The sequence below is a fragment of the Trachemys scripta genome, chromosome 4 (assembly GCF_013100865.1).
Source record: "Trachemys scripta elegans isolate TJP31775 chromosome 4, CAS_Tse_1.0, whole genome shotgun sequence".
In the NCBI taxonomy this organism is placed as follows: Eukaryota; Metazoa; Chordata; order Testudines; family Emydidae; genus Trachemys; species Trachemys scripta.
In genome coordinates, this window is record NC_048301.1 from 60,577,658 (window position 1) to 60,598,784 (window position 21,127).

Consider the following 21,127-nt stretch of genomic DNA (forward strand, 5'->3'; position numbering starts at 1 on the left):
CAGGGAGTTTCTTGAGCAAATGGTGTAGTTTCTTTTGGTAAGCCTCAGTGGGATCAGAGGGTAATGGCCTATAGAATGCGGTGTTAGAGAGCTGCCTAGCAGCCTCTCGTTCATATTCCAACCTATTCATGATGACGACAGCACCTCCTTTGTCAGCCTTTTTGATTATGATGTCAGAGTTGCTCCTGAGGCTGTGAATGGCGTTGTGTTCTGCATGGCTGAGGTTATGATGCTGCTTTTCCACAATTTCAGCCCATGCACATCGGAGGAAGCACTCTATAGAAGTCCAGTCTGTTGTTTTGACCTTCAGGAGGAATCAACGCAGAATCCTCCTTTTTGTAGTGTTGGTAGGAAGGTTTCTGTGGATTAGTGTGCTGTTCAGAGGTGTGTTGGAAATATTCCTTGAGTTGGAGATGTCGAAAGTAGGATTCCAGGCTAAGAGTATAGTTGGATAGATTAACAATATTGTTGGGTGAGTTAAGGGAACAACTGTTGTGGCCCCTTGTGGCATGTAGTAGTTTAGACAAGAGTTCTTAAAACTACAATACCCACCTGCTGAAGTGAAGAAACAGATTGACAGAGCCTGAAGAATACCCAGAACTCCTGTTACTCACATCTTCTTGTCAACTGTTTGAAATAGGCTGTCCTGATTATCACTACAAAAAAATTTTTTTCCTCCTGCTGATAACAACCCACCTTAATTGATTAGTCTCATTAGAGTTGGTATGGCAACACCCATTTTTCATGTTCTCTGTGTATGTATGTATATATGACAATCTAGCATGCAGTGCAATTCTATGCACATACATAAAGGTGCAGGCTAGTTTGGGTGCACCTCTCATGTAAAGAGAGAAGCACAGAAGACAGATTTACTATGCTCTTTACTGCAAAGAACAGTGGGAAGTAGGAATTCTTGCTTACTGACTCAAAAAGCAGAACTCAAGTTGCCCTCCTACTGATGTGTTCATGTCTTAAAAATCAATGGACAGACAAAACTGCATCATGTTCTCTCCCTGGGTCTTTATCCTTTCTTCTTATAAAAGACTTCAGCTTCAATCAAAGGGAGTTGCTCTCTGGATGCCAAGTGCGTGCAATTCAGTATACATATTCTCTTTTTAAAGTTGCATCTTTAGAAGGATATGCACACTTAAGATGGATGCCTGATGCAGCATTTTCTTTAAGGCATTCAATTAATCAACTAGAACCCAGTTCAATCCCATTAAGTATGTCTTCCATCAGGTACATGGGTCACAAAGAATCCACTTACCTCAGCCAGATGTGCTAGCAGAGCAATACTCTGGACTGTTTTACCCAGGCCCATTTCATCTGCAAGAATTCCATTGATGCCCTGCAAAAAACCCACATGTGAATACCTCTACCTCACTTTTCCATAACACATGTAGGGCTATCAGAACACATGCCACCGAAGTGACCAAAGTGAGGTCAGGCAGTCCTATTTATAATAGGGTTACCATCCGTCCGTATTTCCCCGGACATGTCCGGCTTTTGCGTCTCTAAATAGCCGTCCGGGAGGAATTGGTAACAAGGTTAAAATGTCCGGGGGGTTTTTCTCCCTCGCCTCCCTCCCTCCCTTCCATGCAGAGTGCGGCTGCTGATTGGGCGGCTGAGCCAATTGACCCACTCCCATTGGCCTACAGCAGCCAGAGCCCTCCCCTGGTCCCCCCTCCCTCTGTCTGCAGCCCTGTGTAACACACAAACCGACCCACCAGGCAGCGTGTTTTGCAAACACGTGGAGCCAGAATGGTAAGGGGAGTCAGGGAAGTGGGGGGCAGTCAGGGAGCGGGGGAGTGTTGGATGGGTCCCTGGCCTCCACCTGCCACCCCCGCCTCCATGCATCCCCCCCCCCCTTGTCTGCTTGTACTGCCAGAGCCAGCAGCAACTGCTGTCTGCTGCCCCCGGGTCCTAGTGCCCCCATCCACTAATGGGAAGACAGGCTGCCCTTACCCTGCCCTTCCACCCTAGCCCTGAGCCTCTCCAACGCCCCAAACCCCTCAGCCCCAGCCCTCATCCCCCGACACCCTAATCCTCTACTCCATCCCTGAGCCCCCTCCTGCATCATGAACCCCTCATCCCCAGCCAGAGCCCTCATCCCCCCACACCCTAATCCTCTGCTCCATCCCTGAGCCCCCTCCTGCATCATGAACCCCTCATCCTCAGACCCACAGCCCTCACCCCTGCATCCTCTCCTATCCCCAAACTCCCTCCCAAACCCCCTCCCAAACCCCCTCCCCCCTTCCCACACACACCCTCCTGCCCTCAAACTCCCTCCCAAAGCCTGCACCCCCTCCCTTTGCACTGCCTCCCACCTCCAAACTTCATCCCAGAGCCTGCACCCCTCACCCCCTCCTGCACACCCACCCCCTGCCCCAACCCAGAGCCTGCACCCAGCACCCAAACTCTATCCCAGAACCTACACCCTGCATCCCTCCTGCACCCTAATCCCCAGCCCAGGACCTGCACCCCAGACCTCCTCCCCCCACCCAACCCCCCTCCCAGAGCCTTAGGCAGGTGATGGGGGGGTTCTGGGCATCACCAAAATTTCTACAACCCCACCCATGCGAGTGGATAAGGGTCAGGGCAGTCAGGGGACAGGTAGGGTTCTGGGAGGGCAGTTAGGGTGGGGGGTTCTCGGCAGGGGGCAGTCAGGGGACAAGAAGCAGGGGGGGTTGGGGTTCTGAGGGGGGCAGTCAGGGGGTGGGAAGTGGGAGGGAGTGGATGGGGCGGGGGCGGAGCTAGAGTGAGGCTCCCCCCCCCCATTGTCCTCTTTTTGATTGTGGAAATATGGTAACCCTAATTTATAATCAATATGAAACCTCCTACATCATCTTCCCCCAGTGATTCTATGAATTGATAACCTCTCCCCCCTTCCACCTCTTCAGCCATTTCCCGACCTGATTTTTTTCCTCAACATGCTTGCAATTTGCAATCTAATTTAAAGCATGTTTGTGTTCAAATGCAAGACTGTCTCCAGTTTACAGACTGACCTAGGCATTAAATAAAGAATGACAATGTGCATTGCATATGTCCATTGTTCAGTCTAGTTTTGGTGAGTGTGCATAAATATGCAAATGAAAAAATCTAGAGGCCAATACCACATGCAATTTTATCTTATTAGTTCTTAGAGAAGTCAGGGATACTTGTTTGGTGGACTACACAATATTCTTTTCACTTCTGTAGAAAGATAGGCAGTATATATATACGAGGGACGAGGACTGAAGAGTTTCTACACCTCATAAAAGATCTTTTATTCAGGAATAGAGACCAGGGGCCAAATGTACTCCTAGTGTAACTGCATTGGCTACCATGAAATTATACCAGGATTGAATTTGTCCCTGGAAGTGTAAATGGCTGCAAAAAGCACTAGCATACCTGCTCATACAGGTTGGCCAGCCAATTCATGCCTTTCAACTGGTACCCCTTCAGTTTACCATTGAAAATGGTAGGCTGTGGAATGTCCTCTCCAGCCCGAATAGATGGGTTTGCTAGGCTGTAGCTCTCTCCGAAGCCAGTGCCAGACTTGTTAGCAGCCCGTAGAGCAGCTGCCCGACTCTCCTTTGCATCTTCATCAAATGACCTAGTCTAAACAAGGGGAAAATTTGGGTAAGATATAGGATGCAAGCTAATACAAGAAATTCATTGGGAAATGGTCTCTCATCCTTCACATGCTAACACACATGGTCCCCTTCAAAGCAATGGATAACATGGCTGTCCCTGTAGCTTGATTATACAAATTTATTTTCATCCAATCCTCTGCCCTCCAGTTTCCCAGATGTTTACAAACGAACAGGGCAACAATCAAATTAAAAGAAGCTTAGAATCCATCATTAAAATAGGTGACTTAAAAGAAGATCACTATTCTATTCTAGTGCCTCTTCAATTTACTCCACTTCCCCTTCCACCTCAAGCACCCAAGCAATACACACCCGGGCCTGGTGAATCTGGTAAGCATCTTCTGCGTTCTTCAGAGCCTGGGCCTTGTAGTAGTTACTATCTGAAAAGAATATCACCACATTAAAACATACCTGTTAACCACATTACAGTACCACCTCAAATTAAGACATGGATAAATTCCAATGATTTACAGAAGGGCTTCTTCACATAATATTCCAAGCACAGAAGCCCCTAGTATATAGTAACCATCATCTCCAATGGTTCCTATGGCCTGCTGGAATTTTGTTTTTAGCCTTACCATAATCCTCCTGTGTAATGTTGACCACGACCCCTCCACCAATATCAATCTGCCTTTGGGTAGAGCTGTCTTCCAGCTTGCGCAGGATTTCTTCCTGTATTCCATCATGTCCAATATCTCGTTTGCGACTCATGAAATGGGCATATAACTCAGTCTGGGTGATCAGGAAATTAAGTTTTCGCTGCTGTCTCTTAGCCTGAGACAAAGCAATTTACAAAATAAAAAAAAAAAAAGGAGGGTGGGGGGAAATGAAATTAGGTTTAATGTTTAAAGAAGAGAAAAAGACAAAGACATGCAAGCAAGTTATACATTGCAACCTTTTTTAACCCTGTTACATATAAACAATCTAAATTTTTATACTGCACTCATCACCATGGTATCAGAGTGCTGGAATACTGGTTGCACACTAACACTCATCATACAAATACCTACACTGAAATGTACAGCGGTTATGAGCTCAGAGTTTCTCATAGCACAGTAAGCCATAACCAGGAACACCAAGACCTGGGGAAAAGCAGCATAGCAATTTTCTTTGCAATGTAAAAATTAGGTAGGAGTGTCCAGGTGGCTGAAAAACTGCATATCCAACTAAAAAAAAACTGCATATCCAACTAAAAAAAAACTGCATATCCAACATACATGTTTAAGTCACACTAATTAACTCTGTGGTAATTGTCTTACCATTCACTCACACAAGAGAATAATGATGGAGCTAACAAACAAAATGCACCTTCAGGTAAAACAGCACCAGAGAGAGAAGTTAGGAATGAGGCAGAATGTTTAGTGTTCAACAAGATTCTGTTGTATAAATTCAATTTTTTAGATCTGGCTATACAACTGCTATGGTAAAGCTAGTGTATTAATACAAAACAGCAGAAAGGCTTCACAAAATGCTTGGGAGATGGGATGGATGCAGAATACACTATAAATAAAGACATGATTTGATCTGAACACATGACTGGGAATCAGGAACTCCAGAGTTCTAATTCTAGCTCTGTCACTGACTTCCTTTGTAATTTAGGGCAGACTGATTTATTTCTCTGTCCCAGGTTCCTTCACCTGCAAGTAAGGATGAGGAGAACATAAATCCTCACAAAACTCCTGTAAAATAGCTAATTTTGCCTGAATTCATCCTCAAAATGCTCCTGGGGTACTCCCTGAGAGGGCCATGTGATTGCTTTGTGAACCCTTTGCAATGGCATCACAAAGACAAAGGGACCACAGGACAATTATCAATTGGGTCCTCGATTGCTCTTATGTGTTCTGAAGATAAATTCCATATGTTTTATTATGCTCTATACATAACTTAAGATAAAATAAACCTAACACACCAGTGAATTGAAAAATAGCCTGATTTCTGAACTTGAGGAAGAACTTAGAGTTACAATCACTAAAAGATCATCCTCTAGAAATAGAGAGCACTGAGCACTATGTGCAAGTCAGACACACTACATCTCACTAGTCACACCCTCTTTAACCAACATTATGGTCTGTAGCTGTAATTCTTGCAGTTTGAAGGTTCTGGCTATAGCTAATTTGTCAGAGGATTCTAGTAAATCCTTTTAAAATAGAGTGGAAGAAAATTTCTGGAAGATCATTGAAAGGAAGAACTGTTGGTGAATTTGATTGTCCAGGTTTAAAGACCTGGACTATTGTGCTTGTTCATGTCTCTTCAGCTCCATGCTCTAGCTCTTGCCAGATTAATTTTCAGGAGTCTATATTTTGGCCCTACCTCTCTCATCTCCTCATCCAGCTTGCGCTGCTCCAAAGCCTCTTTCTCAGCTCGTTTGCGGTGCTCTTTTTCCACCTTCTCATACTTCTTCCAGTAGAGAAGCATTTCCTTGGTGAGGCGACGTGCCCGTGGTAGAGTCTCCTTGCAGTTCTTCTGGGCCTGGATAGCAGCTCGCCGCACCTCCCTCATGCACTGATGGGCCAGCTGGGGTGAAGAGGGAGGGTTCAGGGACAGAGAAAAAAAGATTTAAAATCACCATCACCAAAAGGCAACATTTAGGTGTTGCGAGGTTGCAAATTCCTACAACCAAGGCTGACCCTCCAAAAACCTTTGATGCTGTGCTTATTTATAAAGCTTTTTTTTTTTTTTTGGGGGGGGGGGGGGGGGGGGGGGGAGTTTACAAGAGAAGAAAAGAGCTCCATAAGGCTCCACAGACATATTATCAAACAAAACATTCCTTACAAAACCCAACATTATAAACGTCAAAATTGCATAGTTAAAAGCACTCAAAGGGGATGGTGTCTTCTGGTTAAGGCACTGGAATGGGACTCAGGAGATCTGATTTTGAACAATAGCTCTGCCACGCACTTCTTGCATAACTGTGGGCAAGTTACATGGACCTTGCCCACACCAGACTTTACCCCGTAACATCTCTCACTGTTTCCAAGAGTGAGGCTGCACCAATGATAGCAATAATGTGTTAGTGTAAAGTGGCCATTGGCTTTTTAACTCCGCTGCTGTCCATGCCTACACCTGCTTTACATATGCATTATGATATAGTCTTTAATTACATGATCACATACTATTCCTAAATTATACAGTATATTATCATACAATTATTCCTACATCCTTAGATAAAGGTGTAGCATATTATATTTTTTCATTTTATTATGCTAACTTCTTTGTCATCATGGTCCAGTAAATCTCTGCTGGCTTAGACATTGTGATAAGGTTTTTTTTCCCCTAATATATATATTTTAATAACATGTAGGAGATATTTTCTTTTCAACCAGCAGCGAAGTCTTCCTTAGGTTCAAGTCAAGGGATAAGGCAGTCAACTATAAAGCCAATTTAGCTACACATGTAGGTGGGCCTACACATAGCAGATATTTTACACAATTATTCTATGTAGTATCCTAAGTCTGAAGTGTGTTCTGTAAATAATGCTTACTATGTATTTATCATATAAAGTCTTTCATGGAGTGTCTATCTAGTATCACAAAATGACACATGTAGCTTCTTAATACTGTGTATCTAAGGTTACAGAAAAAGTACATGTTGTTATACTGCATTATTTGAGAATTATGTGAACAAACAGGTAATTAAATGCTGTATTTTAGTGCATATTATATTCATACACACACACACACACACAAGGGGCAGAGTTAAGGATGCATGTGCAACCTTACCTTGGCATTTCCTGACTTTTGAGAGCTTAGTCCTGAAGCCTTAATTTCTATTAATTGGTGTGTGGGTATGTGTAGTGGGGTGGTTACCCACTCCTGCCCTGAGGGGTTTAAAACAGCCCTGGAGGAGGGCTGTCGAAGGGCAAGATGCCTGGGCTGATTGGGAGGAAGCAGGCTCAGCTGGGGCCACGCCCCAATCAGGGCCCAGCTGGCCCTATAAAGGCTTGAGCCAGGAGCTCAAGCAGACAGTCTCTCTCTGCCTTTAGAGAGAGAAGGGCCTGGCTGCAGGGAGCTTAACCAGGTATCTGGAGTGGAGCAGGGCTGGGGAGAGGCCAAAGGAGTCGGGGAGCTCCGGCCTAGGAAAGCCCCAGGCTGCAGGCCTGGTAAGGCCTATTAGGTGCTGGGTTGCAGGGGGCAGCCAGAGGCAGCAGGTCTGAACCCTTTTGCCTATGATAAGTGACTTACACTGCAGTCCGCCCCAGTGAACGGGGGCTTGATGAGGACTGGCAGTAGCCAAGACTGAGGCCAAGTGGGGATAGTGGGTGGGGGTTCCCCTGGGAGGGGGAGACCCTGAGAGTGAGGGGTTACTGCCAGGGGACAGCCCCCCAGATAACGGGTCACCGGGTCTGGGAGGGACACGGGGGCCAAGCGGTAGCGGGACACAGGCCTGCAGAGGGCGTGCCAATGGCTGGAGAGCTAATTCCCGAGACAACCAGCAGGAGGCGCCGCAGGGGTGAGTCCCGCACGCCTACAGTATGGCTGTGTGTTTTGAAGAAAACAGAGCACAGCTTCACTCTCCAGAGCTTTGCAGCTCTGCAGCTTGCAAAAGGTAGACAACAGCTGCTGTAAATATTGTAATCTCTAACTACTTGTCCACATACCATCAGAACACCCTGACCCCTGTACTTAAGTAAGCATGCTGGAAAGAACCTGTCTGTTGTAAAGCTCCTAAAATGCATAGGAGATACCACCTCTCTTGCATATTTTATAAATGTACACAGAAAACCCTCCCTCAATCTATTCACACTTTATAAAGTCAGTGGGAGTCCTTCCCCCATCTCAAGTTGAACCTACTGATTCACAGCAATATATTTCACTACACTTCTCACTCGCTAATTAAGTTAGCTATGCACTTCCTTAGGGCTAGTCTACACGGGCAACGCTAAAGCGCTGCCACGGCAGCGCTTTAATGTGCCTTGTGTGGTCGTGGCACAGCTCAGCAAGGGGCATAGCTCCCAGCGCTGGGGCACTGTTTACATTGGCGCTTTACAACGCTGCAACTTGCTGCGTTCAGGGAGGTGTTTTTTGTAGACAAGCCCTTAGATGTGCACCTCACAATCTCAGAGAAAAATTTTACTGCACATGCTGAGAAAGCCATTATCAAATGCTCTTTAAAAATAACTTTCCGTAGTACAAACAGGGGCACTTCTCATCTGCTGAGACAAAAGATTTAAGAATATTATTAATAAATTCATTTTGGAATCACTTATTCAGCAATTTGCTCAACTGTTAGGCTCTACACACATTTATGCACATGTTTAACTTTACTACCATGAGTAGCCCCATCAATTTCAATGGGATTACTCACAGTAGTAAAGTTAAGCATGTGGATAACTATGTGCAGGATCACATAGTAAAAAAAGTCAAAGTGATCTATAATGGAGTAATTTTATTGCATCAAAGAACAGCGAACTAAAAGTAGCTCTTACCACCAAAAATAAAACAGATCCAAATCTCCAAAAATCCATGTTGTTGTTTTTTTAAAGTGCATCTATTGCTTATGAAACATACCACACAAACAGACCTGGAGTGTTAAGATCTCTATCTAAAGGATGGATGTAGAATTGACAATGGCTGTGCAAGTGTTCCCAACACGGCCCTGCCAAAGGGATCCAATTCCCATCTGGAGAGACTACCTGTAATTGTTGGTGATGTGAACATCGGCTCACCAGGGTCCTGATCAAACGCCCATCAAAAGTCAATGGGAGGCTTTCAATTTACTTCAGTGACCCTTGGATCAAGCTCAAAGAGCTGGACTGAAATCACCAATAGCAAATAGTCATATTCCTACTTATAAATGGATAAGTTAAAAACTGGAGAGTGTGTGAGAGGATCTGTAATGAAAACAACAAATTATGTGCTACCACAATTGCTATATTAGCAATGGCTTAAAGATACACCAATGAATTAAGAAGAAACAACAGCAACATGCAAATTTTTTTTGCACAAGATATAATATGCAAACATAAAGCTTGACCACCCTTACCTTTTTGCTATTGGTTAGGAAAAGATTGCGTGCTGAAGCTTTTTGCTTGTATGCCTAAAACAAGACAAAATTTCATATACCCTTTAATTATGGGATTATGGTTTGATAATGTTTTATAGGTAATTATTCGTTTTTAAACACCCATACATGCACAAACTTAAAGCACTATAACTGCATTACAATACAGTCTTCAATGATATAATCATAAGCATTATGGGGATTTCTGCCTTCCTCTGAAGTATTAGAATGGCTTTCATCCTAGCAACTGGGGGCATACACATGTATTACAACAGTTAAAGGAATTATGTAAAACAAACTTAAAAAGCAGTGCAATTTAGATGTCCCACTAACCCTCTTTTCACAATAGACTCCCTGCTTACTATTTCATGTATAGTTTCAGGCATCCTGGGACTAGGTCCTTTGCCTCTGCAGATGATTCAGTTGGGCACCCCAACCTGTCCCTGAGGCATGTGTGATAAGTGTCATTGTTGGGGAGAGGGCAGAGAATGGTATCTCTTTTGATACATTCTTTGGGTCCAGACACCAGCTGCATTCTTGCTCAACTTGAGGCAGAACAGTGACTCTCGTTCATATGATATTGGATAGCAAGTACACTGAACTCTTCCACATTTGCAAGGACAGACGGTTACGTCTAGTAACATCACATGCCAATATGTGGCCTAGCAGCTCAAGATATGCATATGCGGACATTGTTGGATTTGATTTTAGGTTGTTTGTCATTGACTGGAGAGACCAAAACCTGTCTTCTGGGAGATAAGCTCTTGCTGACCGAGAGTTGATCAAAGCTCCTATGAATTCTATCATCTGTGATGGTGTAAGAAAAGATTTCTTGCAGTTCACAAGGTAACCTAGCTGGGAAAACAGGGAAAGGTCATACTCTAGACTGTTACAGTCTCCTGCTGTGACTTGCCTCTGATCAGCCAGCCGTCCAAGTATGAGAAGACATGAATACTCTTTCTCCTTAAACATGCTGCCACCCCTGCCAAGCATTCTGTGAAAATTCTCAGTGCTGGAGAGTCCAAAGGGCTGCACCCTGTACTGGTAATGGTTGGACTCTACTGTGAATATTTGGTACTTCCTGTGGGCCAGATGGACAGCTATACAGATGTATGCAAGCTGAGAGCCATGTACCAGTCCTGAGCTTGAAGAGATGGAATGATGGAGGCAAAAAGTTACCATCCTGAGCCCGAGATAGCATATGTATCTGAGTCTTCTAGGTCTAGGATAGACTGAAGTTCGTCCCCTTCCCCCACTTTCTTCTTCAGGATAAGATATACCAGAAAAAGAAGCCTCTTCCCCAGAAAACTGGTGGGTACCTCCTCTATGGCTCCTAGATGAAGTAACAAAACCACTTCCGCTTGTAACAAGGGTCCCTAAAGAGGAATGGGAAAGGAACAAAGAATGGAACTGGATGGGGTAGCCATGGGTGATGATCTCTAGTATCTGTCTGTCTGATGTTACGGCATGAATCAAGTTAGATGGCTTCTGAAAGTTATGATCTTGGGACTGGATCTGATGAGCTCTCAAAAGTCTTGTCAAATTTGTTGATGCATGTTATGAGAGGGGTTCCTTGCCAAGGAAAAGGAAGACTGACGATCCCTGCAGGACTATGCTTTTCTGGCAAGATACTCAGGCTGTCTGGAATGGTAAGACCTTTTGCTTCAACTGGGGTTGAGGGCAGTACACTCTGCAGTCTGATGCTAGGGTGTAAATCCCTGGGGAGAGCAAGATGGCTTTAAAGTCTTAATGAGCATACAGCACTGTCCATTCACTCGTTAAATAATTCCATGCCTTCAAAAGGCAGGTTCTCAATCATGGGTTGAACTTCCTTAGGGATCTCTGCCCCCTGCAGACACAATGCTCTGTGCATTGTCACCACTGTGGCCATAGATCTGCCATGGTGTCAGAGCGTCCACTACAATCTGGAGAATGGTCTTTGCCACCAATTGGCCCTCCTTGATTATTCCTCTGAGCTCTTCCCTGTTGTCAGACAGGATCTTAGACAGAAAGGGTATTACTCTATTCCACATCAAAAAAGACTCATATTTGGCCAGGAGGGCCTGGCAATTTGCCACTTACTCCTCTGCCTCCCTGCAACTGGAAGATTTCCTCTCAAATAGATTAAGCCTTTTTTGGTCCTTGCCTTTGGGGGTACTCTTGTTCAATTTTGATTTTTCCTTTATCATCAAGACTATTAAGCAGCCAGGGGTAGGATGGGCGTAAATTACACAAACCCTTTTTGAGGGACCTGGTACTGCTTCACTTTCACTTTACAGTAGCTGTTATCATGGCTGATGTTTGCCACAGGGCCGTAAGGGTCATGCAGCCCTTCATTTATGGGGAATGTGATCCTGGCTGGACCGGACGGTGTCAAAATATCAAACAATTTAGGAGATTTCTCTGATATGACAGGTGCCTATATTTCCAGAATCTCTGTGATTCTCCTGAGCAGCTCTGGAATGAACTGAAGTCATCTGGGTGCCAGTATCCATGCCAAAGACGCTGCTTCATTGCATGATGAAATTGAGAGGTCCTTAGGTGGTGAGACAGGACACTGGTGTTCCTCTGCCCCCAGATCTGGTTCTTCCTAGTTCTTCCCATGTGTCACCAGTGGTCTGGCCAGGGAAACTACGGGGTAGAGCAATCTTTTCCTTTTCCTCAAAAGGGCTGGAAATCTGCTTTAAGAGGCATATGAAAGTAGTCCTCAGTAAGCCCAATAGGGCCACAATGGAATACTGTATGGGTATGGCTGTCTTATCTGGTATTGAGCAATCCAATGCCACTCCTGACAAGACGGCAGCTGAGCCCGGTAGGGAGAGCCAGCTAGTCGTTCAATAATGTCATGAGGATCTCAGAGGAGAAGGTCCTCTGCTCAGCTGAGATGAGAACATATGCCCCAGTGATGAAGAGGTGGAGTAAGTATCATTTAGGGGTGACACCAAGATATATAGCGCCAAGATACCAGGCTCTGCACCGGTACTGGTAGATGCCTCGGACGGTCCTAGTTCTTCCAATGTACTTTAGACAACCCTGGTTCAGCTGTAGGTTTTGACACTGAAAAGTGCACTGCCAAAACTGGAGTGGTGCCTCAATGCCAAATAGAGCTTGGTGGTTCTCTCTCCTGAGGTTTTAGTGGTCTGTCTTTGTGCAGAGTCACTGACTTCCAAGCTAGGATCTCTGCCCTTGTGTCTGGAGCAGTCTGTTTAAGTGCTGGACTTCAGTACCAGAGGTATCTGTAATGCCAGTGGAATCTCCTTCAGTGCCTATGCCAGTTCCAGGTCTTCTCTCAGTGCATCCTTCTCAGCGACAGTGTCACATGTGTCCTAGATGGGGTACTGGAGGACGCTGGCTTGTCTGATTGATACCAAGACTCTGATGCCCATCTCTTCACGATCTGAAGGATCCAAGTGATGGAATTTCAACCACACGTCCCATGATTTGTGCATTCTTACAGAAAATAACAGATACACCAAGCATATGCTCGGTATATGGGATTCTCCCAAACAAGAGGCACCCCTTGTGCCTGTCTTGGAACAGAATTAGTCTATCACAGGAAGGAAAGGCTTGAAGCCCCCAGGTTTCAAACTCGCCATGTTGAGGGGCCCTGTAAAGGGGGGGGAAGGGCTTATACAGAGGGGGTCTCACCATCAGTATTCAGTAAGATGAGTCAATATTGTGCATAGCAGTCGTAAGTCAGTTGGATCAGAAGAGTTCTGAAGAGTTTTTTGAAGATTTACTTGGAGCTAAGAACTAGCAGGTTGGATGCTCAACAGATTCTGTCTTGCTACTATTGGCAGCAAGAAGGAACTGAGGGAATGTCATAGCCATCTCATCCTTCATATGGAACACAAGGAAGCACATGGCTCATGAAAGGCCCCAACGGACACTGCTATTCAAAAGACTCCAATCTTGCACATAGTGAGATCCACTCAGATACATACTTGAAGAAGCAGAGACAGTTCCCTCTGCACATTATGGCTAAAATTGTCCCTCTTTATCTCCCCAATCTCACCTGAGTTGCAGCTGCTACAAAGTTTAAATCAATTAGTGTGTTATTACAACATACTAAAGAAGTATAAGTACAAAACAAGACTCCCTGAAATTTTTTTTTAACTATAAAAGTCTCCTTTTGGCTCTGGCCAGTTAGTTTTGTTAAGCAAGCACACTTAAACACAAGTTGTACAAGGTTCTCTAAAAGACCCTTCAACCAGTGTTCTATTGAATACTACTTTAAATATTTTTTCTTCATTGTAAAGGTAGTGTGACTGAGTGCTTTTTGTATGACGACTCATTTTTCTTTAACTGTTGAGCAGCAGCTAAACCAGTTCAGAAAGAAGCCTTGCTTCACATGTTCTTCATTTTCTGAACAACCCATCGATCCCTCCCTCCTCTCCTACACTTCTGCCATTGTCTCCATTCTCCTCTTTTCCCACAGCCAGCCTTTTCCTTGTTTCTGTGGAATGCACCCCTTCCTCTTTGCAGTAATTGTATACCTACTTAAAATCTAATGAAAACTTAATTTAAAACAAATCAGAGAAATTGGGAGAGCACCTCACTCATCAACACAGGAACAGTTGGAATATGGAATATTATTGTGATATCTGGTGATCCATAGAAAGCTCTCAGACTGCATTCTGTTTTCCTGTGCATTCTGACTTCCTGATACCTCAAACCTTCTCTGCCTTGGCATCTGCCATTCAATGCCATTGGCCAACCTCACCTTTGGTAGCTCCTTTTTGACAATGCTAAGCCACACTTTCCGTCGGCGGGCATTCAGCTGTTCGATGGTCAAGTGCTTCTTCTTGGACCCTGGTGGTGGTGCATCATGAGAAAACTTTGCAAAAACTTTGGTCTGGTGATGGTGGCGTCTTGGTGACTCTTCTGAAGAGAGTTCTTCATCCCTTCTCCTCTTTTTTTTCACCTTTTTCAACTTGGCTGCATGGGAACAATGGGCACAAGATCAGTTTCTTTTCCTGTCATTTGTGATCCTCCACATCAACTCGTATGTCCTCCCTTGCCTTGCTTTCCTAGCCACTTTATACCTAACAACAAATGGGACCAACAAAAACAGGACTGGTTCAGGAGTAGTTTTATGTTCATCCCATTCTGGGCCCACCAATTCATAACACTAGCTACCTCTTCATTACTTAGCCATTAGACAGGAAAATTATCATATTGCTAGATGATGAGAGCTAGATACACCTCTCCCCAGGGAAACATGCCTGTACAGTTAAAATACTTGGAAGCTGGTATGTTTTTCTGCCCTTGAGTGAAGCTCTAGTCAGACATTTAAAAAGAACAAGATCAGCATTCAGTATAAGTCTCAAACCAAGCTGTTGGTCATTTGAAAGAGATGTCTAGTTATATTTAGTACAGATACTATGTGTTCAGAGGAAACTAACAGACACTAGGATTGGATAATTAACAAGTAAGCTGCAGAGATTCTGCAAAGCCAAGTACACTAAGTTTCTGAGAGAAAAACATATGTAGCTAGAGGGATGTGCAGGAGGATAGGGAAGGAAGGAAGGCAGGCAGGCAGGCCAAAATAACCTCCTTGAACACAGATCAGACTTTCAGTACTTGCACAAGGCAGAACCCACTTTGCATTGATGGTTCACAACCTTCTCTTCCTGTTTCCTCCCAGATTTCTAGCTGCTGACAGCTCAATCAAGAAAGGAAACTGCATTTCCTGAAAAACATGCATCTGAGAAACTCTAGCTGAGAGCTGTCAGAAGTAGATCTATTTTAATTCACCTCAGACAGCAGTTTCCTAACACATCCCTCCACTTTCCAGACTGTGGTCACCGTCACCATAATTCCTTGTTTAGAAGGATCATACTTATAAGTAGAACTATCCAGGTATGCGGAACTTCTTGAGCTTTTCAAGCATTTGCTATATTTGCCAGAACCACAGTATGCAATGATATCTGTTGATTCCAAAACATTACTGAGTAATGAAATAGATTGTAGGGTATTAGCTCTAGAGTGACAGAGACAGGCATAGTCTAGTTGTCAGAGACCAAGTCTAGGAGGCAGGAACTATATCAACTCTCTCTGGAGGGAGCAGATAAGCCACAGCCTGTGTCTTAGGTTCTTTCTATAAAATGTGATATTGCCGATCTACCTACCATCAATGGTGTTGAAGATTAATGTTTATTAGTAAGTGGAAATACAATATGACAAGTCTAGTCACACAAACTCTAGTTAGTAACACAGGGTGGTTACCTCACCTTTTAATTTTTTTTCATCTTTGAACTTCTTTTTCTTGGGCCCTAGGAGATGGCGCTGTTGTTCATAGTAGGGATCATGTGTGGAGAGTAGCCCTGCACTGTAGTACTGGTATTGCTGCAACTGAAGCAGAAGTAAACAGTTAAGCAACATAACCGCTAACAGATATAGATGGGTAAACGAATTCAAATATTGTCCATAAAGAAAAGTTTGAAAAATGTGTACTCCTCCATATTTAAAACTGCACTGGATTAAGATAGGGTGCCCAAAGTAAAGCCACTGGGCCAGATTTGGTTCCCAAAGCCCTACAACGTGAATTGCAGCCTCCTCACTAGTACAGTAATATGAAAGAACTGTCTGCACAGCCTAGAGATCTCAGCATACAATGCTCCAACTAAATTCAAATAGCCATTTGCTTGGCTCAAATTAGAAGCTGCAAGTTAGGACCTATATCGTTATTATAGGCCACATTCCCATTTTATAGCTGAAATCTGCTCTATTTTATGCAAAGCAGGCATAGCCATCAGGCTCCCACCAAGTTGCTAATAGGGTGCTTAAAAAGCTGCACTAAATTAAAGCATAGGCACTATAAGAACATGTATAGAATCCCACCTCCTGCAGTCACATGATGAAGTCGGAATCTCAATTTTCATTTTTTTTAAAAAGTAAGGTTTCTAACCTTCATGGTTGCAAAGTAAAGAGTGAAAATATGCCCAGTGTAGCCAATGCAGTGTTCTCTGTCAAGTCTGTAGGCAGGCTCCCACAGAGGGAGAAAGCCATATACAGCACCATGCCCATCACCAGAGCAGACTAGGAACCTACTCGCTGAGGAGGATGGGGACAACAACTGCCACATCTTGAAAGGGGTATGGGTCACCACTACCATCAAGGGAAGAGGGGGTCTTCCTGCCTGTCCTGAGTGTGATGGAGAAAAGAGAGGGCCCCCTCCCCGCCAGCCACCAATGAAGGGGCAGGATGCTCCTGCTTCCTTTGGTGCACTCTGGGTAGTAAGGGAGTCATAGCCACCACAGCATCTCTCAGCAGCCAGGGAAAGTGGAGGCCCTGTCTTTGCAGCTCCCAGCTGGCCAGAATTAGTGAGAGTCATTGCAATTGCTCCTAGTACTCAGTCTGAGTAACCAGACACTACTGCTTCTCCCTTGGGTGAAGGAAGGACCTAAGGCCAACCCATCCTCAATCTCTCTAGAGGAAAAAAAGAGGAGGGAGTGGGAAGGCTGCACTCTCATGTTTGGGTGGCAGCCAGGGCAGGTATTTCTACAAATGGGTGCTCCCCACTCCTCTGGACACTAACCCAGTAGAGGACTAAGTGCGTGTGGTGGAGATTTCAACGGTGCCACTCCATCATAGCTCTCTTGGGGTAGCAATAGCGGGAACCTAACACAGAGTCCTATGCTGAAGTGGCATGAAGGGACCACATACACAGAATCCTCTGCAAGAATGGGTGGGGGCCAAATCCTCCCTCCTCTGAGACAGACTCCAGCCTACTTGAAGACAGGTGTTTACTTGTTAACATCATACAATTACTATAATTGACAGATGAGAGGTGGGGGAAAAAACAAAAGCTCTATTTTTCCAGTTTGTATACTTTGTGCATTAGATAGCATTTTGTATGAAGTCATTCCTACCTAGTCAATCAATGTCCTTAGTTGTTTGTGTGGGCATTTCACACAGCAATTAGAAAAAAACATTTTCAAAAAAATAGGGAAACACAACTGCTGTACCATAAATGCTGCCTGAGGAACCATAGGGCAGATGTAGTACCTGAAATTATTTTTAATTATTTTTTTTTAATTGAAGTGGACAGCATCCCTTTAAGCATGAAGAGGGTACAGCATCTGGTTTTTAATAGTCTAATCCAGAAATTATCTCATTTCCATGACTCTACAGACAACACCACAAGTAGAGTGTCCATAGATCAGGCTAGGAAAAGAGTGTTTAAAGCAATTACTCCAAGTACAACTAACTAAGATTCAGGTTGTCAAATAAAAAAATATATAGAGTTGACAAAACATTTTCAATAGTCAAAAATCAGCACTTCTGAAGTACCAGTCACCATAATAACTAAGTGGTGTATACAAATTTCAGACAACAGGGAAATCTCTGTCCTGCTCTCTAGTTTAGTTGACTTTTTACTTCTGAACATACTGTCAGATTAATCTTCTGCTCCAGTTAACCAGGAAGCTTTTGGAGAAGTAGTGAGACTTCCGGCACAAAAATAAATTTGTAACAAAGCTCTTTTGTATGCATATTCTCTCTTCCCCCTTGGGGACAAGCTACTGAATATTGTGGGTGTTTCAGCTGAATGGTACCTCGAACTATAGTCTGAAAATAACAACTAGTGTAATCAGCCTCCATTTTTTTTTAAAAGACCTAACGACAATTGTGTTCTATACTGCACTTTCAGGAATATGAATGCATATAGAGTTAAATTGGGGCCTCTTCCCAAAATTTAATATGTGATTTGTAAAAAGGTGGTTTGCCCCTTAAAGGCTAGAGGCTTGAGGCCAACTAACCCTAATTACTAAGCAGGGATCATCTGATTTTCCTATAAAAGGCAGCAGGAAGCTGAAGGATGGATGCTCGGGGGGAGGGGCTGTTCCCAGCTAAAGGCTGCTGTAGAAGAACTTCATGCAAATAAAATCAGACTCTAAGATCAGCTGCTGTCATTAGACTTATGAAAGTCTGTGTGGAGTATATTTAAGAAGCTCCTTGAAGGGGGGGAAACTGAGCTGAGGGGCTGCTTGCCAGGCTCCCCTGAGGCCACAAGGGGGTGCCGGGAGGAGGCCACTCACTGACAAGACTGTACTGGATGAACAAGGATAGAAAACTGGACAGAAGCAATGAGAAGCTTGGGAAAATCATCTATTTCTCCACCCATTTGGTGGAATTGACAAGGAAATTGAAGTGAGGGTGCCAATTTTCATTTCAGACTCTGGCCCAGCACTATGGTTTGTCAGTATGTAATGTGGAATACAGGGAGTGTTCGCCCTCCACACACTTTCTACTGCAATTCAAATAGAAAGCAAAACAGTTTGGGCAACATTCCTTTAATGTAAGAAAGGATGGAATGTGGAATCAGAAGGGTCCATAACAGTTGGAGAGATCTAAAAGTGCAGTGACAGCAGCAGGATCCCCTCTTCTCCCAAAAGGGGGAGAGAAAGAAGGACAGTTAGTGAGGGAAAGTTATAGGAATTTGTAAGTGTGTGAGAAGACGTGTCTGGAATGTGAAAAGGAAAGCGAAGAAAGGAAAAAGACTGAGAAAAATGAAAAGTCAATAAAACCAGGGAGAAAGCGGGGGGGAGGGGGGGGAGGAGACAGAAACCTCTGCTGAAAAAGTAGAGCGCTCATGACTATTCTCTCACTGCAGAGAGGCTGTGTGTGGGCTATGAATTGCTGCCTGCGATTTAAAAATACCATTTCAACCTTAACTGCGGCAGCTAGCTATACCAAAATGTATCCCATAACACCTCACTTCTCACACTTGCTGAGTAAATTCTAGTCTCAGGATAGTAGTTAGCTCTGGCGAGGAGGGACATGGGTTTGGGGTAAGGAGAGATACCACCAGTGCACTGGTGTTTGTATAAATGTTGGGGGATTTTCAGAATAGGGGATTCTAGAATGTAAGGTCAGCAGCTTGCCCATTGATCTGTAACTAAATTACATTTGTTTGGATCAAGTTTTAGGTTGTCCTGGGGTGCTGCACAATAGGATGTTTTCCTAGTCTGCCAGAGACTACACTCAGTTCTGTAAGCAAGTTTAAGATCAATTAAAATATTGCACTATATTTAAAAAACAGGGGGGGGGGATCAGAGAGTCAAAAAATTTGTGAGAAGTGTGTCACATTACGGATATTTTACCTCTTTGTCCTTGCTGTATTTACTTTGATGCAGTTTCTTATATTTGTGCAATCGCAGCATATTATGAAGCTCCTCACGGCTAAGAGAAAACTCCTCCTCCTCCTCTCCATCCTCATCACTTGGTGAATCCGTGTCACTGGAGTCGTCACTCAGGAGGATGCTCTGGCAAGAGTGAAAGCATCTCTAGTTTAACAACAGCACACCTCATAGTGAATTTTTTACTTAGGCAGAATTCCAGCAGTTTTTTGCCCAATTAAGTACTCCAAAATTGACCCAACTGCAGTAATTACCATTCATACAGTGCTTCCTATTTGAAATCACCAAGAAGCATTTCCATGCAAAACACAAATACTTTTCTTAGTCTGTCCTAAGAAATGGAATGCCTCATATGCAGCCAAAGCAGCAATTACTACACCATTCTCTTTAGTTATACCACTGATTCTAATTCCTTTTCCTGTATTATTTGATTTCAAAGGGACACTTGATTAAACTGAAGGGGCAGTAAATGGCAAGCATTTTTTCAAGTGTTCAGGTTAACCTGCATATCTTAGTGCTACAACAGATCAGAAATACCATAGCTGGATTCACAAAGAATACAGTAAATTTATCACTGTAACAAAGCTAAAAATTCTATATGAAATTTAACCTCATGATTCTGGACATAAGAGGAGCAATGATGAAGGAGAGAAAGGAATGTTACACACACACACACACACACACACACACACACACACACACACACACACACACACACACANCACACACACACACACACACACACACACACACACACACACACACACACCCCACCTCTCACCACATACTGCACTGCATAATTACCTTATTGGGATTTCTGCCTCTCTCTGAAGATGCTGGCAACTACCAAAAGCAAAATATCAAATTTGATGAACCTGTGGCCTGAGCCACTATGATAATTTTTCAGGAGAGCATTCCTCAAAGACCGAGCACCATACACTAAGGAAAACATTCTCTCTCTTTATACAAAGCCAGAAGAGCCTTTGAGGCCATACACAGTGAGGTATAAGTTATGTCAAGTCCTAAAACTACTTTACCTTCACTGGGGACCAGCTCCAGAATAAAGGAGCATAAAGCCACCATTCTCCTTTCCCATTCAGACCTGGAGCAATAATAAATTGGGCCTCAGATGTCCATTTCATTTATTTGACCACAGCTCATTGTAATTTGGACATGGTAGTAGATATTTTTCATGTTTTTGAACACACACCTCATTTAAATAAACTAAAAATACTATCATTCACTGAGTGTCATCAGTTCAGTCACTATTTCAGAATATAGAGGAGACTAAGACCCTGATCCAAGGAGACCATGACTGCATTCTGTTCTATATAGGTTTTCGTACCATACATT

General features: G+C 43.8%; 1 protein-coding gene across 2 annotated transcripts in view; it reads right to left on the reverse strand.

Annotated features, from left to right (window-relative positions):
- The window catches only part of INO80 (INO80 complex ATPase subunit), a 119,737-nt gene that overhangs the window by 74,769 nt on the left and 23,841 nt on the right, over window positions 1-21,127 (reverse strand). For both annotated transcript variants that reach the window (XM_034769089.1, XM_034769088.1), the window contains 9 exons: window positions 19,739-19,900; window positions 15,866-15,986; window positions 14,356-14,570; window positions 9,615-9,668; window positions 5,943-6,146; window positions 4,211-4,406; window positions 3,945-4,012; window positions 3,391-3,600; window positions 1,268-1,348 (listed from right to left, as the gene is read on the reverse strand). In XM_034769089.1, coding sequence (XP_034624980.1) covers window positions 1,268-1,348; window positions 3,391-3,600; window positions 3,945-4,012; window positions 4,211-4,406; window positions 5,943-6,146; window positions 9,615-9,668; window positions 14,356-14,570; window positions 15,866-15,986; window positions 19,739-19,900 — 1,311 coding nt within the window. The remainder of the gene's footprint in view (window positions 1-1,267; window positions 1,349-3,390; window positions 3,601-3,944; window positions 4,013-4,210; window positions 4,407-5,942; window positions 6,147-9,614; window positions 9,669-14,355; window positions 14,571-15,865; window positions 15,987-19,738; window positions 19,901-21,127) is intronic.